At 44.6% G+C, this 17,321-nt stretch overlaps 1 protein-coding gene across 1 annotated transcript in view; it reads right to left on the bottom strand.

Annotated features, from left to right (window-relative positions):
• Positions 1–16,849, bottom strand: part of LOC138681554 (sulfotransferase 6B1-like) — an 82,357-nt gene extending 65,508 nt beyond the window's left edge. The window contains exon 1 of the mRNA XM_069769152.1: positions 16,637–16,849. Coding sequence (XP_069625253.1) covers positions 16,637–16,847 — 211 coding nt within the window. The 5' untranslated portion in view covers positions 16,848–16,849. The remainder of the gene's footprint in view (positions 1–16,636) is intronic.
• Between the last annotated feature and the right edge of the window lie 472 nt (positions 16,850–17,321).

Raw genomic sequence — 17,321 nt, 5'->3', positions numbered from 1 at the left:
TCTTTGAATAAAAAGGAGTCAAATTATAGACAGCACAGGCAAAGTGCAAAAACATAATAACATAAATAAGTCCTAAATGTCTATTTCGTGTGTGTGTGTGTGTGTGTTCTGTGTGTTTGTTGTGTGTGTGTTGTGTGTGTGTCGCATGTGTTGTATGTGTTCTGTATGTTGTGTGTGTATGTTTGTCGTGTGTGTTGTATGTGTTGTGTGTGTTTTGTATGTTATGTGTGTTTGTTGTGTGTGTGGGTTCTGTGTTGTGCGTGTGTGTGTTTGTGCCTGCCTGACCGAGATTTTACACAAAAACAAGAAAAACAGTAATACATGTGCAAAAGTAACACCAGGAAAATAAAATACTGCAACATAAGTAAACTAAATAATATTCATATTTTTTAAAGACGCCAGTAATACATGTGCAAAAGTAACACCAGGAAAATAAAATACTGCAACAGTGCAAAAGTAACACCAGTAAAATAAAATACTGCAACATAAGTAAACTAGATAATATTCATATTTTTAAAGAATCCAGTAATACATTTGCAAAAGTAACACCAATAGAAATGTAACACCAATAGAAATGTAAAAAAACTTTAAAAGTCTGCATATGTTAGCTGTCTTTGAATAAAAAGGAGTCAAATTATAGACAGCACAGGCAAAGTGCAAAAACATAATAACATAAATAAGTCCTAAATGTCTATTTCTTGTGTGTGTGTGTGTGTGTTCTGTGTGTTTGTTGTGTGTGTGTGTTGTGTGTGCCGCAAGAAAAACAGTAATACATGTGCAAAAGTAACACCAGGAAAATAAAATACTGCAACATAAGTAAACTAGATAATATTCATATTTTTAAAGAATCCAGTAATACATGTGCAAAAGTAACACCAATAGAAATGTAACACCAATAGAAATGTAACACCAATAGAAATGTAAAAAAGCTTTAAAAGTCTGCATATGTTAGCTGTCTTTGAATAAAAAGGAGTCAAATTATAGGCAGCACAGGCAAAGTGAAAAAACATAAGGTTAATAATATTCATATTTTTTTTAAAGACGCCAGTAATACATGTGCAAAAGTAACACCAGGAAAATAAAATACTGCAACATAAGTAAACTAAATAATATTCATATTTTTAAAGAAGCCAGTAATACATGTGCAAAAGTAACACCAGGGAAATAAAATACTGCAACATAATCTGCAACATAAGTAAACTAGATAATATTCATATTTTTAAAGAAGCCAGTAATACATGTGCAAAAGTAACACCAATAGAAATGTAACACCAATAGAAATGTAAAAAAGCTTTAAAAGTCTGTATATGTTAGATGTCTTTGAATAAAAAGGAGTCAAATTATAGACAGCACAGGCACCTGTAAAATTAATATGTGCTAAAATAATGTAGAATTAAAGAAAGCTGGAATAATATATGGGAATTTGTCACACCCTTTTGAGATATCAAAAAATACTATATGTGGACAGCATATTAATAAAGTGCAAAAATCACTGACCTATGTGGCCAGCATATTAATAAAGTGCAAAAAATCACTGACCTATGTGGTCAGCATATTAATAAAGTGCAAAAACATGATAACATAAATAAGTCCTAAATGACTAATAATGATGCACATGATAAAATATACTGTGGTACAGGAAATGTGCTAAAATTATGCAACATATGACAGTACTAAACATTGGTGCGTTATAAAAACATAAATAAAACACACTGCCCGGCAAATGACCTCTGAGGCACAAACAGAAAATCTGTCTTTTCTGTTTGTGTAAATAAGGTGACCATCATTTAGTTAATGGTCAGTAGAGACACAAATAAACAGCTGCGTTATAAAAACATAAATAAAACACACTGCCCGGCAAATGACCTCTGAGGCACAAACAGAAAATCTGTCTTTTCTATTTGTGTAAATAAAGTGACCATCATTTAGTTAATGGTCAGTAGAGACACAAATAAACAGCTGGGTGTGTTATAAAACAAAGTTCTGCACTATATGTGTACACTGTGAATAAAACACAGCTTACAGAATCAAGCTCGAACTACGTATAAAATCTAATATAAAACAAATACGGGAATAATATCAAACTATATCAAACTATATCAAAAGGGGAAATCAAACAAGGAGGGACAGCTGGATACCAGCCGTCAGACAAGGGGAGGGGAGGGGTTACACACTTTGATACACTTTGATAGGGGCGGGGCACCTGTCAGATTGAGTTTGACGAAACATATGGATGCTACACTACTAACAGGCTAGAATGTTAAGGGTAGGCTGATGTTAACATTGAGACATAGAATATCAAAATAAAATCCAAAATATCACATTATATAAATTATATAAATTGATATGCATTTTGCAGTGGCAACTAAGTATTTGATCCCTCTGGCAAGACCTAATACTTGGTGGCAAAACCCTTGTAGGAAAGCACAGCAGTCAGACATTTTTTGCAGTTGATGATGAGGTTTGTGCACATGTCCGGAGGAACTTTGGTCCACTATTCTTTGCAGATCATCTCTAAATCATTAAGATTTTGAGTCTGTTGTTTGGCAACTCGGAGCTTCAACGCCCTCCATAAGGTTTCTATGGGATTATGGTCTGGAGCTGGCTGGGCCACTCAATGACCTTAATGTGCTTCTTTTTGAGCCACTCCTTTGTTGCCTTGGCTGTATTTTTTGGGTCATTGTCTTGTTGGAAGACCAAGCCACAACCCATTTTTAATGTCCTGGAGGAGGGAAGGAGGTTGTCACTCAGGATTTTACGGTACATGGCTCGATGCATTTTCCCATTGATGCGGTGAAGTAGTCCCGTGCCCTTAGCAGAGAAACACTCCCAAAACATAATGTTTTCATCTCCATGCTTGACAGTAGGGATGGTGTTCTTTGGGTCATAGGCAGCATTTCTCTTCCTCCAAACACGGTGAGTTGCGTTAATGCCAAAGACCTCAATTTTTGTCTCATTTGACCACAGCAATTTTTCCCAATCACTCACAGAATCATTCAGGTGGCAAACTTCAGACAGGCCTGTACATGTGTCTTCTTGAGACACATGTACAGAGACCTTACAGGCTTGAGGGAGACCTTATGGGCACGCAGGATTTTAAACCTTTATGGCGTAATGTGTTGCTAATGGTTTTCTTGGTGACTGTGGTTCCAGCTGCTTTGAGATCCTTAACAAGTTCACCCCCATGTAGTTTTAGGCTGATCTCTCACCATCCTCATGATCAAGGTTACCCCATGAGGTGAGATTTTGCATGGTGCCCCAGATCAATGTCGATTGAGAGTCATTTTGTATTTCTTCCATTTTCTTACTATTGCACCAACAGTTGTCTCCTTCTCACCCAGCATCTTACTTATTGTTTTGTAGCCCATTCCAGCTTTGTGCAGGTCTATGATCTTGTCCTTAAAAAAGACAAAAACTGACTGGCACATCCAGACTAGTGTGAATATGTGACTACCAGGAGGAGCTACCTCTATATACAATATACAAAAAAGGTTGCACTCTATCATGCTAAAGCATGTCAATTTGGAATAGGCAATACGGCTTTGGAGGATTAGGAAAAAACAAGCATCTCATATTTTTTTCCTAATCCTCCAAACCCGTATTGCTATTCAAATTTCACATATTCCAAATTGACATGCTTTAGCATGATAGAGTGCAACCTTTTTTTTATATTGTATATAGAGGTAGCTCCTCCTGGTATGCACCTATTCACACTAGTCTCGATGTGCCAGTCAGTTTTTTGTCTTTTGTAATGTTAGCTTCCTGACCGAGCACTCCGCCCTCCACCAGGTGGTGATTTTAATTACAGCAGGTCCCTACTTACCCATAAATACAGGCATTGCTGACAGAGGTGTCCACATTCACCCAGGAATTCAGTCATCAGCCTTTGAGAGGTATTCACACAGGTCAGGGACCCATCAGGCTGAGACCACCTTGACGATGGTTGATGGGCACATAATATTTGGCCAAATTTTATGCTAAGCGTCTCATATTTTTTCCTAATCCTCCAAAGTCGTATTGCTATTCAAATTTCACATATTCCAAATTGACATGCTTTAGCATGATAGAATGCAACTTTTTATTGTATATGATCTTGTCCTTGACATCCTTGGTCTAATCAATGAGTTGATTAGGAGCGTCTAACTGGTCTGTAGGAGCCAGAAATCTTAATGGTTGGTAGGGGATCAAATACTTATTTCCCACTGCAAAATGCAAATAAATGTATATAATTTATACAATGTGATTTTCTGTATTTAATTTTTTATATTCTGTCTCTCAATTTTAAAATTAACCTACCCTTAAAATTACAGACTGTTCATGTCTTTGTAAGTGGGCAAACTTACAAAATCAACAAGGGATCAAATACTTATTTCCCCTCACTGTAATTATTATGTTTTTCATTCCCCAATGGTATAAAATTCTGTGACAATTCTGTACATTTTCTTCTCTTACCCTTGTGAAAAACAACAATTTGGTATTAGAGCAACATTTTTGCTTGAGATGTATAGTTGACAAAATGAAGTCACTTGCTGGGGATTTCCACTGTTTTATGCACATCAAGGGCTCTGTAAAGACAACATGTAATAGTATGCAGGTATTGAGTATGTCACCATGGAAAGGACAGACCAACAATTGAGGGGTTTATTAACAGGAATCAGGTTCTCCTCGCAGGGAGGAAGCAATGGAAAATAACTAGTAATAAAACAGTGCAAAAATATGTGAGTCAAACAATGTAACAGAAGTAAGCAAGATTTCTTGAGAAAAGAACACTTATCAGTCTGATGAGGACTTGCTTGAAGGGTCATCTTCTCCAACGTAGGCACCGAGAAACAGCGGAACTTGCCGTCCCTCTGTTGTCCGTGGGCTGAGTAGTCCCTAGGAGCCCGCTGCCTGGGGTTTCGGGAGTTAATGTGATATGCACATGCTCTGAGTCTTTAGCTTTTACATCACAGCCTATCCCGGGAAAACGATGGTCAGTCTATTATTAAGTCTCTCGCCAGGAATCAGGGGCTCTGCACTGTTAATTCTCTCACCAGGAATCAGGGGCTCTGTACTGTTAAGTCTCTCACCAGGAATCACAGGCTCTGTACTGATACCGCGGGTACCAGGGGGTCGCAGTCTCTGCACGGGCCAATGTCTCTACACTGGTCTCAAAACGCCCCTCTCCAGTTACAGCAGACCCCGCTTTCATGTACTCACAAGAAGCAGTCTTTCTGGGCAATCTCCCTGTATTTTTCCTCTGACCGGGAGCTCTCTATCTCTCCCGGAGCGCAGCTGCACCCTGCTCTGACCACTGCTCATGCTACTCACGCTGCTCTGTTCTTTGCGCGCTTGCCTTTTCTGCTCTCTGCCCGGCTTCCTTCCTGTCCCAGTCTTGTGTTTCACCTCCTTACATCTATTCCAGTGAAAAGTCAAAATGTGGCCCTTCCCCTCTGAGCCCTGCCATGTGTCCAAACAGTAGTTTTCAATCAGATACTGTACACTACCGTTCAAAAGTTAGGGTCACTTAGAAATGTCCTTATTTTTTAAAGAAAGGCACAGTTTGTTCCAATGAAGCTAACATTAAATGATTCAGAAATGCACTCTATACATTGTTCATGTGGAAAATGACTATTCTAGCTGCAAACATCTGGTTGGTAATGCAGTATATTCATAGGTGTATAGAGGCCCATTTTCAACAACCACCACTCCAGTGTTCTTATGGTGCTTTGTGTTTGCTAACTGTGTAAGAAGGCTAATGGATGGTTAAATTAACCTTGAAAACCCTTGTGCAAGTATTTTAGCACAGCTGAAAACAGTTTAACTAATAAGAGAACCTATAAACCTGACCTTCCTTTGAGCTAGTTGAGAATCTGGAACATTACGTTTGTTGGTTCCATTAAACTCTCAAAATGGCCAGAAAAAACTCAACACTCTATTCTTGTTCTTAGAAAGGAAGTCTATAACATACAAGAAATAGCCATGAAACTAAAGATTTCCTACAACGGTGTGTACTACTCCCTTCAGAGGACAGCACAAACAGGCTCTAACCAGAGTAGAAAGAGAAGTGGGAGGCCGCGCTGCACAACTGAGCAAAACAAGTACATTAGAGTCTGTAGTTTGAGAAATCGACGCCTCACAGGTCCTGAACTGGCAGCTCCATTAAATAGTACACGCAAAACTCCAGTGTCAACGTCTACAGTGAACAGGCGACTCAGGGATGTTGGCCTTCAGGACAGAGTGGCAAAGAAAAAGCCATATCTGAGACTGGCTAATAAAAGGAAAAAATTAATATGGGCAATAGAACACAGGCATTGGACAGAGGAAGATTGGAAAAAAGTGCTATAGACAGACGAATCCAAGTTTGAGGGGTTTGGATCACATAGAAGAACATTTGTGAGATGCAGAACAACTGAAAAGATGCTGGAAGAGTGCCTGTTAGGAGTCGAGTTTCCTCTGCTGCACAGGGGGAATCTCGATCCGTGTCTGCTGCGGTCTCCCATTCGGTATCGGCCGCAGTGGGCTCTGCTCAGCGGAGACGTCGCTCCCAGCGTCTCGCTGGGGCTGATTCGGTGCATAGGGTCACTACTGCCTTTTCTGGCTTTCCTATGGTACCCTGCACTGATCTGCGGCGAGCGAGCCTCTCTGGGACTAAGTCCTTGTTTACTCACACTGAGCATGCCCAGGGCAGGGTCTCCCATTGGAGGTCGAGGGCCACATGTTCAGTCACATGCTCAGGTGCTGCAGTACATTCCATTGGTCCTTCTGGAAGGTCCTGAAAGGGCAAAACATGCTCAGGTAATGCAGCACTTTCCATTGGTCCTTCTGGAAGGTCCTGAAAGGGCAAAAACTTCAGTAGCAGCTTCCTGTGCTGCAACTATATAAACTGCGCATGACCGCACGGCCATGCGCTAGTATTGTCTTATGTCATGTGCTTTGCGCCAGTGTGGTCACATGTATGTGTGTTCAGGGACCCGGCTGAAATAAGCCCCTAGAATGCTGGCTCCTCCGGCGAGGAGATTGAGTCTGAGTGTATTCAGGGACCCGGCTGAAATAAGCCCCTAGAATGCTGGCTCCTCCGGCGAGGAGTTTTGTGTGTTTGTGTGACCACTGACTGCTCTCTGTTTGGGCAGTTAGCCTGTGCCTCTGTGGAGTCTAACAGGGCACAGTGCTTTCCTTTCACGGCTACTCAGTGAATTAACTGAGTTAGTCTACACCGCCATATAGCTCCGCCGTTTGCTAGCAGCAGGTACTCCTGCACGGTGGACCCCGGGCTGCGAACGCACCAATATCAATAAACATCTCTATTTTCTCGGTGCGTTCCGCTAGCCCTAACAGAATACTAGCTCCAGGGTCTGGCTAGTAAATGGCGGACATTCAGCAATCTTTGAGGTATATCCAGCAGCTGGAGGGTAGGTTGGCGGCTCTCGAGAGCTCAACCTCAGCTGTGGATGTTACCGCAGTTGCTGTACAGGCTGCTAGCGTGGCTGCAGCAACCTTGTCCACTGCCACCCCTGTTCCGACGTTATCTCGCCTCCCGCTGCCAGAAAAATTTTCTGGAAATAGCAAAACTTGTAGGGGATTCGTGAGTCAGTGCTCTATTCACCTCGAGCTCCTGGCTGCACGTTTTCCTACAGAGCGGGCTAAGGTGGGATTTATTGTGTCTCTTTTGTTGGACAGGGCGTTGGAGTGGGCTACGCCGCTGTGGGAGCGTGGTGATCATGTGGTGCAGAGTGCTCCATTGTTCCTGAGCACTCTGAAAAAGGTTTTTTTAGGACCTCAAGTCACCCATGACACAGCGCTCCAACTACTGGCATTAACTCAGGGTGAGTCCTTGGTCAGCCATTTTTCCGTCTGCTTCCGTACTTTAGCTTCCGAGCTGGAGTGGTCGGATAAAGCCCTTATCCCCATATTTTGGAGGGGCCGGGCTGACCACATTAAGGACGCTCTGGCCACTAGGGAGATTCCTGCCACACTGGAGGAGTTAATAACTGTCTCTACTCGTATTGACCTCCGTTTTAACGAGCGGAGGTTGGAGCGAGCCCAGTGTAGGCAGAGGTTTCGGCTGGCTCCCACCTTCGCCAAACCTTTGGAATCTCCAGTCCAGGCATCCGAGTCACATGAGGCCTTAGAGGTGACACGAGCGGGATCCAAGTCTCAGTCTGCCCGTGCACATAAGGTCCGTCATATTTGCCAGCAGTCAGGACACCTTGCCTCCAAGGGTCCTCAGCAGTCGGGGAAACGTCAGCGTCTAGTGGCAGTTGGAGGAGGTACACTAGACACGGCGACGTTTGCCTCAAAGTTGTCCTTCAAGGGGACAATTACCATAGGCCCATCCACTCTTATGGTCGAGCTATGCGTGGATTCTGGGGCAGAGGGTAACTTTATGTCTTCCGCTTTTGCCCAGCGTCACGCAATACCCTTGGTGATGCTCGCCAAGCCGGTAACCGTTCGAGTGGTAAATGGGTCAACACTACCTTCACAGATTACCCACCAAACCATTCCTTTCACGCTATCTGTGTCTCCATCACATCAGGAGATAATCTCCCTATTAGTCATTCCTGAGGGAATTGATGAGGTCCTGTTGGGGATACCATGGCTTCACTACCATTCTCCTCATATTGAGTGGTCCTCTGGGAGAATTTTGGGATGGAGTAAATCCTGCGAGGGTAGATGTCTGAGGGAGTGCGTTCAGGTTGCTACTACACAGGTACCCGCAGATCTTTCCTCTCTCCCCAAGCACTATTGGCCCTATGCAGACGTGTTCTACAAAAGAGCTGCAGAGACCCTTCCGCCTCACCGCCCCTATGACTCTCCTATTGACCTCTTGCCTGGTGCTGAGCCTCCCCGGGGTCGAGTCTATCCGTTATCTCTCCCAGAGACGGAGGCAATGTCCCAGTACATCCAGGAGAATCTGGCAAGAGGATTCATTAGGAAGTCAGTGTCACCAGCAGGGGCAGGGTTCTTCTTCATACAGAAAAAGACTGGAGACTTACGTCCATGCATAGACTACAGGGGTCTTAACGCCATCACCGTTAAGAACAAGTACCCACTACCCCTGATATCTGAGCTGTTTAATAGGCTACGGGGAGCGAGGGTATTTACAAAGTTAGATCTGCGGGGTGCTTACAACCTGATTCGCATCCGTGAGGGGGATGAATGGAAGACGGCTTTTAACACCAGGGATGGGCACTATGAATATCTGGTGATGCCCTTCGGGCTCTGTATTGCCCCAGCCGTTTTCCAAGACTTTGTGAACGACATATTCCGGGATATGCTCACCACCTCGGTCGTAGTCTATCTGGATGATATTCTCATCTTCTCTCCAGATATTGACTCCCATCGGAGAGATGTTCGCAAAGTCTTCGACCTCTTACGGGCAAACTCCCTCTACGCCAAGTTGGAGAAGTGTGTGTTTGAGCAGGAGTCCTTGCCTTTCCTTGGTTATATCATCTCTGCCCAGGGTTTGGCTATGGATCCTGCCAAGCTACAGGCTGTAATGGACTGGCAGGAACCCCATTCTCTTAAAGCGGTGCAGCGCTTTATGGGGTTCATTAATTACTATCGCCAGTTCATTCCACACTTCTCAACTTTGGTAGCTCCCTTGGTTGCCCTCACCAAGAAGGGAGCAAATCCCAAGTTGTGGTCAGAGGAGGTCTCCAAAGCCTTTCTCTCGATCAAGTCACACTTCGCTAGCGCTCCCATCCTACATCGCCCCGATGTTGATAAGCCATTTATCTTGGAGGTGGATGCCTCATCCGTTGGTGCTGGAGCAGTCCTTTTCCAAAAGGATGCTCAAGGTCGGAAGCATCCTTGCTTCTTCTTCTCCAAGACCTTCACACCAGCGGAGAGGAATTATTCCATCTGGGACAGGGAGTTGCTGGCCATGAAGTTGGCTTTTTCGGAGTGGAGACATCTCTTGGAGGGAGCTCGCTTTCCCTTCCAAGTCTTCACTGACCACAAGAACTTGGTGTATCTGCAAACGGCCCAGCGGCTGAATTCTCGCCAGGCTAGATGGTCCCTGTTCTTCTCCCGGTTCCATTTTACTCTCCATTTCCTCTCCGGGGAGAAGAACGTTCGTGCTGACGCTCTCTCCCGCTCCGTGGTGTCATTGGTAGAGGAGGAGCCTCGGCTTATTGTCCCTTCTGAGAGCCTGAGAACTGTAGCTCCGGTTTCGCTAGAGTCTGTGCCCTCGGGCAAGACTTTCGTACCAGCTAACTTGCGACCGGAGGTTCTCTCTTGGGCTCACTCCTCCAGAGTGGGTGGGCATTTTGGGACCAAGAGGACATCTGAGCTTCTGGCGAGAACATACTGGTGACCGCATATGGCCCGAGATGTCAAGGACTATATTCAGGCGTGCGTTTCTTGCGCCCAGACTCGGTCTCCTTGGCAACGGCCTGCTGGGTTGCTTTACCCTCTACCGGTGGCAGACAGGCCCTGGGAGATGGTCGGGATGGACTTTGTGGTGGGTCTACCCAAGTCGCGTGGCTGCTCCATTATTTGGGTTGTCACCGACCATTTCTCCAAGATGGTGCATTTGGTGCCGCTTCCTCGGTTACCCTCAGCACGGGCCTTGGCGGTGTTGTTCATTAAACACTTTTTCCGATTGCATGGTATGCCTGATAAGATTGTCAGCGATCGGGGTCCCCAGTTCGCATCTCGGTTTTGGAGAGAGCTCTGCCGTTTACTCAGCATACAGTTAAACCTCTCCTCTGCATACCATCCCGAGACGAATGGGTTGGTGGAGAGAACCAACCAGACTCTGATGACATATTTGCGACATTTCGTCTCTGCTAGGCAGGATGACTGGGCATCTTTGCTACCTTGGGCGGAATTTGCCCTGAACAACGCTGTAGCTGATTCCACTGGTCAAACTCCTTTTCTCCTTAATTACAACCAGCATCCGCGTGTCCCTGTGCCCATGCCCGTGTCATCCACCGATTCTAGGGTGGCAGACTGGGCGGTGGAGGCACGTGACATCTGGGACCGCACACAGGATGCCATCCGGGCCTCCAAGGAGAGAATGAGGGTTTCGGCTGATACACACCGGTGCCCCGCTCCGGTCTTTGCTCCTGGCGACTTAGTGTGGCTCTCCGCCCGTAACATCAGGCTGCGAGTTGAGTCCACTAAGTTTGCTCCTCGCTACTTTGGCCCGTTTAAGGTTCTGGAACAGGTCAACCCTGTGGTCTACCGTTTGGCTATTCCTCCACGCCTTGGTATCACCGATACTTTCCACGTTTCCCTCTTAAAGCCCGTTCATTTGTCCCGGTTTTCCGAGTCATCTGCTGGGACATTGGGTTCATCCACGGATGAGTTTGAGGTGAATGCTATTGTGGGGTGCAAGGTGGTACATGGCAAGAAATTTTATCTGGTGGACTGGAAGGGTCACGGCCCAGAGGATAGAACCTGGGAGCCTGTGGAGCACATTCGGGCTCCGCTGCTTATCGCAGCTTTTGAGCGTAGTGAGGCTCAAGGAGGGGGGGGGCCCTAGGAGGGGGGGTAATGTTAGGAGTCGAGTTTCCTCTGCTGCACAGGGGGAATCTCGATCCGTGTCTGCTGCGGTCTCCCATTCGGTATCGGCCGCAGTGGGCTCTGCTCAGCGGAGACGTCGCTCCCAGCGTCTCGCTGGGGCTGATTCGGTGCATAGGGTCACTACTGGCTTTTCTGGCTTTCCTATGGTACCCTGCACTGATCTGTGGCGAGCGAGCCTCTCTGGGACTAAGTCCTTGTTTACTCACACTGAGCATGCCCAGGGCAGGGTCTCCCATTGGAGGTCGAGGGCCACATGTTTGATCACATGCTCAGGTGCTGCAGTACATTCCATTGGTCCTTCTGGAAGGTCCTGAAAGGGCAAAACATGCTCAGGTAATGCAGCACTTTCCATTGGTCCTTCTGGAAGGTCCTGAAAGGGCAAAAACTTCAGTAGCAGCTTCCTGTGCTGCAACTATATAAACTGCGCATGACCGCACGGCCATGCGCTAGTATTGTCTTATGTTATGTGTTTTGCGCCAGTGTGGTCACATGTATGTGTGTTCAGGGACCCGGCTGAAATAAGCCCCTAGAATGCTGGCTCCTCCGGCGAAGAGATTGAGTCTGAGTGTATTCAGGGACCCGGCTGAAATAAGCCCCTAGAATGCTGGCTCCTCCGGCGAGGAGTTTTGTGTGTTTGTGTGACCACTGACTGCTCTCTGTTTGGGCAGTTAGCCTGTGCCTCTGTGGAGTCTAACAGGGCACAGTGCTTTCCTTTCAAGGCTACTCAGTGAATTAACTGAGTTAGTCTATACCGCCATATAGCTACGCCGTTTGCTAGCAGCAGGTACTCCTGCACGGTGGACCCCGGGCTGCGAACGCACCAATATCAATAAACATCTCTATTTACTCGGTGCGTTCCGCTAGCCCTAACAGTGCCTGACGCCATCTATCAATCACGGTGAAGATAATGTGATGGTCTGGGGTTGCTTTGGTGCTGGTGTAGTGGGAGATTTGTACAATGTAAAAGGAATTTTGAATAAGGAAAGCTATCACTCCATTTTGCAACGCCATACCATAGCCTGTGGACAGTGCCTGATTGGAGCCAATTTCATCCTACAACAGGACAATGACCCAAAGCACACCTCCAAATTATGCAATAACTATTTAGGTAAGAAGCCGGCAGCTGGTATTCTATCTGTAATCGAGTGGCTATAGCAGTCACCAGATATCAACCCCTTTGAGCTGCTGACCATATGGTGCACAAAAGTGCTCATCAAGCCAAACCAACTTGTGGAAGGGACTTCTGGAAGCATGGGGTGAAATTTCTCCAGAATACCTGAGCAAATTAACTGCTAGAATGCCAAAGGTCTGCAATGCTGTAATTGCTGCAAACGGAGCATTCTTTGACGAAAGCAACGTTTGAAGAAGAAAATTATTATTTCAAATAAAAATCTTTTTTTCGAACCTTGTCAATGTCTTGACTAGATTTTCAATTCATTTGGCAACTTTTTTGATTAATAAAAGTATGAGTTTTCATGGAAAACACAAAATTGTCTTGTTGACCCTAAACTTTTGAACGGTAGTGTATAAGGTACCGATGTACGCAGGAGAAATTGTACATCAAATTGTATAATCCATTTTCTCATGTTACCCTTGTGAAAATGAAAAAAATGGGGCTAAAGAAACATTTTTGTGGGAAAAATTGATGTTTTCAGCTTCACGCCTCAACGTTATAAAATTCTGTGAAGCAAATTCCTTGAAGGGTGTAGTTTCCAATATGGTGTCACTTGTGGGGAGGTTTCCACTGTTTAGGCACCTCAGGGGCTCTGTAAATGCGACATGGTGTCCACTATCTGTTCCAGCTCATTTTGCTCTTCAAAAGTAAAATGGTGCTCTTTCTTTTGGAGATTTGTCGTGTGCCCAAACTTCTTACCCCCAAAGAAGCAACAGCAAAACGCGCAGTGGGGTATCTGCGCAGTGGTTCTGGCATCCGGTGGGTAAGAAGTACTTAACTTCGATATATATATGCACTTTTGGAATTTTATTGTTGGCTCTTAAGGTGTGTGCCAATTTTGCCGTACTATAGTGCCTTGCAAAAGTATTCGGCTCCCTGGAACTTTTCAACCTTTTCCCACATATCATGCTTCAAACATAAAGATACCAAATGTAAATTTTTGGTGAAGATTCAACAGCAAGTGGAACACAATTGTGAAGTTGAACAAAATTTATTGGTTATTTTAAATTTTTGTGGAAATTCAAAAACTGAAAAGTGGGGCGTGCAATATTAATCGGCCCCTTTACTTTCAGTGCAGCAAACTCACTCCAGAAGTTCATTGTGGATCTCTGAATGATCCAGTGTTGTACTAAATGTCTGATGATGATAAATATAATCCACCTGTGTGTAATCAAGTCTCCGTATAAATACAACTGCTCTGTGATAGTCTCAGGGTTCTGTTTGAAGCACAGAGAGCATCATGTAGACCGGCGGCGGAGTGATACAATGCGGAGGATTATCTCCGTCATTGTATCATCCGAGCCCCTGGAGAGCGGTCACATCAGCTGATGTGACAGCTCTCCACGGGAGATCGTCGTGGGACAATTGGATTAATTGGATTACGTCGGAAACAGGGAGTATATTGCTGGTTTATTTTTTTTATTTTTTTCAGGTGAGCGAGGACTTCGGGGATTAGGTGTAGATGGTGAGTGTGAACTATATTAGGTGTAGATGGTGAGTGTGAACTATATATGTACTGTATGTGTTGTTTTTTGTTGTTGTTTTTTTACATTCAACACATTAACCGGATGATGGGACTACTACTGTCCCATCATTGGCTAATGTATCAATCACTGCCACTGTAGCAGGCATAGCCGGATGGGACGATGCCTGCATACACACACTGACACAGCCCCAGCAGACCCCCACACAGCCCTGCAGACCCCTGGACTGTCCAGACCTCCGCACATCCCCGGCAGACCCCCACACAGCCCCGCAGACCCCCGGACAGCCCACAGACCCCTTGCACAGCCCCGGCAGACCCCCAGGCAGCCCACAGACCCCCGCACAGCCCCAGCAGACCAAAGCACAGCCCCATCAGACCCCCGGACAGCCCTGGAAGACCCCAGACAGCCCACAGACCCCTGGACAGCCCGCAGCCCCCTGCACAGCCCTGGCAGACCCACACACAGCCCTGCAGACCACCAGACAGCCCGCAGACCCCCACACAGTCCCAGCAGACCCTTGCACAGCCCTGGCAGACCCCCGCACAGCCCCGCAGACCCCTGCATAGCCCCGCAGACCCACGGACAGCCCGCAGACCCCCGCACAACCACAGCAGACCCCTGCACAGCCCCGCAGACCCCCGGACAGCCTCGTAGACCCCCCGCACAACCCTGGCAGACCCCCAGACAGAATGCAGACCCCTGCAAGCCCCGGCAGACCCCACACAGCCCCAGAAGACCCCCACACAGCCCCGCAGACCCCCTGACAGCCCACAGACCCCCAGACAGCCCCACAGACCCCCGCACAGCCCCGCAGACCCCCACACAGCCCCGGCAGACCCCGGTACAGGCCTTTTAGAGACAGATTCATTTCCAGCTTGCTTAACTGTTCACAATAACAGTAATATTGACTTGGCGTGCCCAAACTTTTACATTCCACTGTATCTTATTTAAGGGCATAAAAATAAAAAGTTTCAAATTGAGAAATTTTCAAATTTGTTGTCAAATTTTCATAAATAAATGCAAATCATATCTACAAAAATGTACCACTAACATGAAGATACAATGTGTTATGAAAATACAATCTCATACTCGCTGTGATATGCTGAAGCATTCCAGAGTTATTACCTCATAAAGTGACACTAGTCAATTTGGCCTGGTTATGAAGGTGAAAACATGCCCGTGATGAAGGGGTTAAGGCTGATTTTAACTTGAGCCTATTTTGAAGTCTATTTTCTAGCTAATCCTCTGTTAACCATTGTGAGTATAGTTTTTTTGATACAGATGTTTGTAACTGATTCATTATTTGAAACTATTTAAAAAGTCACACTTTGTTTGCAGTTCAGTTTTCCCCTGAAGTGAGGTTTTTTCTTCGAGTCATGTGTGGCTTTGTAATGGTTTAAACAATCTATATAGGCACAAAAAACATAAAAGACAAAAATTAAGGGTATTTTTCATTGTGAACCTTTTTTTTAAGAATTTGGTTCTAATACAAAAAAAAAATGAAAAATGAGCACAAATGAATCGGACCCTAAGTGTTGTGATGAAGTAATAGCAGAAAAAATTGTTATGTATTAACAGAATTTTTGTCATTTGAAGGAGTTGTCCACCATTTAGTTTTTAATTTTCATTTTCCAAAACCAATTCATGCTCTAAAATAAAAAATAAAACCTCATCTAAACAATCCTATACCACTTGTCTGCCAGTGCTGCCCGCTACCCAAACAGAAGTTCTATACTCTTCCAACTGGAAGAAGAAGCATGCTGATTGTGAGTGGGACTCGAACAGTACAGTTACAGGATCGGTAAGGTGAAAAAAAAAATTTTTTTTTTCATTTTTCGGTATGATATGCTTAATGGTAGACAACCTCTTCAAAGGTGTTTTTTGGCATGAGATAATTCAGTTGGAGATGCCATGATGGTCAGTTGATCCACGCAGATTTGACTCTAAGCATACAGATGATTTTGCTGGGGGAAGTCTAGGTAAGGCAACCATTAACAGCCGTTAAGATGTATGGACAACCACGTAATATAGTGAAACAGATGTTCTCCCTAATAGGAATCCATCATCAGGATTTACCCCTATAACTGTTAGAAGCAATGTATCAACCTCTTAACAATATACATGGACTTTTCCAAGACTGCTGCCATTCATCCCTAAACATCACTGTTATGACGCTAACATCAGCATGATTGACATTGTGTACAGGGAAAGTGCAAGGAAGAGACGAGAGGTGACTCTTGTATAAAATATCCAACAGTGTGTTATGGTTTGTATTTTAAACGAAAACCACAATGTGAACATAGCTTTTGTGAATGACTTTTACAAGCATATGACATATGTAGCGCATACTGTATGCTTACATAAGCATGTGCTCTATCATAAATTGCATTATCAGAGACATTCTTTAGCTGTAAACAAAAAAATCTAAGTGCTAATATCATGATTCCATTTTAACACAACTCACCGCTTTTAGGATAGGTTACAATCAATAAATCATCTTCTCTTGCTTCAAAAATTTCCAATGCTTGAAATGTCTCCAAGCTACATAGAATGCTAGGATATAATGTGCCCTTATAAGAAATCAGCAAATCTTCAGCTGATGTTTTGCTAGTCGAATGCATCATTTCCAGCAACATTGCACGATCATGTTGACCTGATTGCTTACAATCACTCATCTTTTATTAGTGTGATCCTGACCAGAAATGTCGACTCTCTTCTGATGCATTTGGCTTATGTAGACAACGGTAATATGTACATAATAGGGAATAAGAAATGCCAAAAAAGTTCAAATCATTTGCCAATGTGAGTGTAACATGATATTCCAGGGAAACAGCTACCAATTGTATAAGTATTATCCCTGTAATAAATACTACAGCATGGTAATAATAGATTTGGAGGCGATTTATTTTTATTGTTCATTTGCTTCACAAATAAAAAATTAAATAGTCTTCATAAAAAGATTCCTACCATTTTGATGAAGCAAATTCTGTGTAACTCCCATATATAGTAGGCTGTGGTGCTGCTTCCAAGGGCACAGTCATACACCTTTATAACACGGACAATGATCTCATCGCAGTGCATGGACTGGCCAGCGGCTCTCTTGACCTGAGCATGACAAATTGTATATCTATGCAGCTGTCACACTGGGG

Source organism: Ranitomeya imitator, chromosome 5, assembly GCF_032444005.1.
Source record: "Ranitomeya imitator isolate aRanImi1 chromosome 5, aRanImi1.pri, whole genome shotgun sequence".
NCBI classification, from domain to species: Eukaryota; Metazoa; Chordata; class Amphibia; order Anura; family Dendrobatidae; genus Ranitomeya; species Ranitomeya imitator.
The sequence above is the reverse complement of the archived record's forward strand: the minus strand, read 5'-3'. Positions and strand labels throughout refer to the sequence as shown.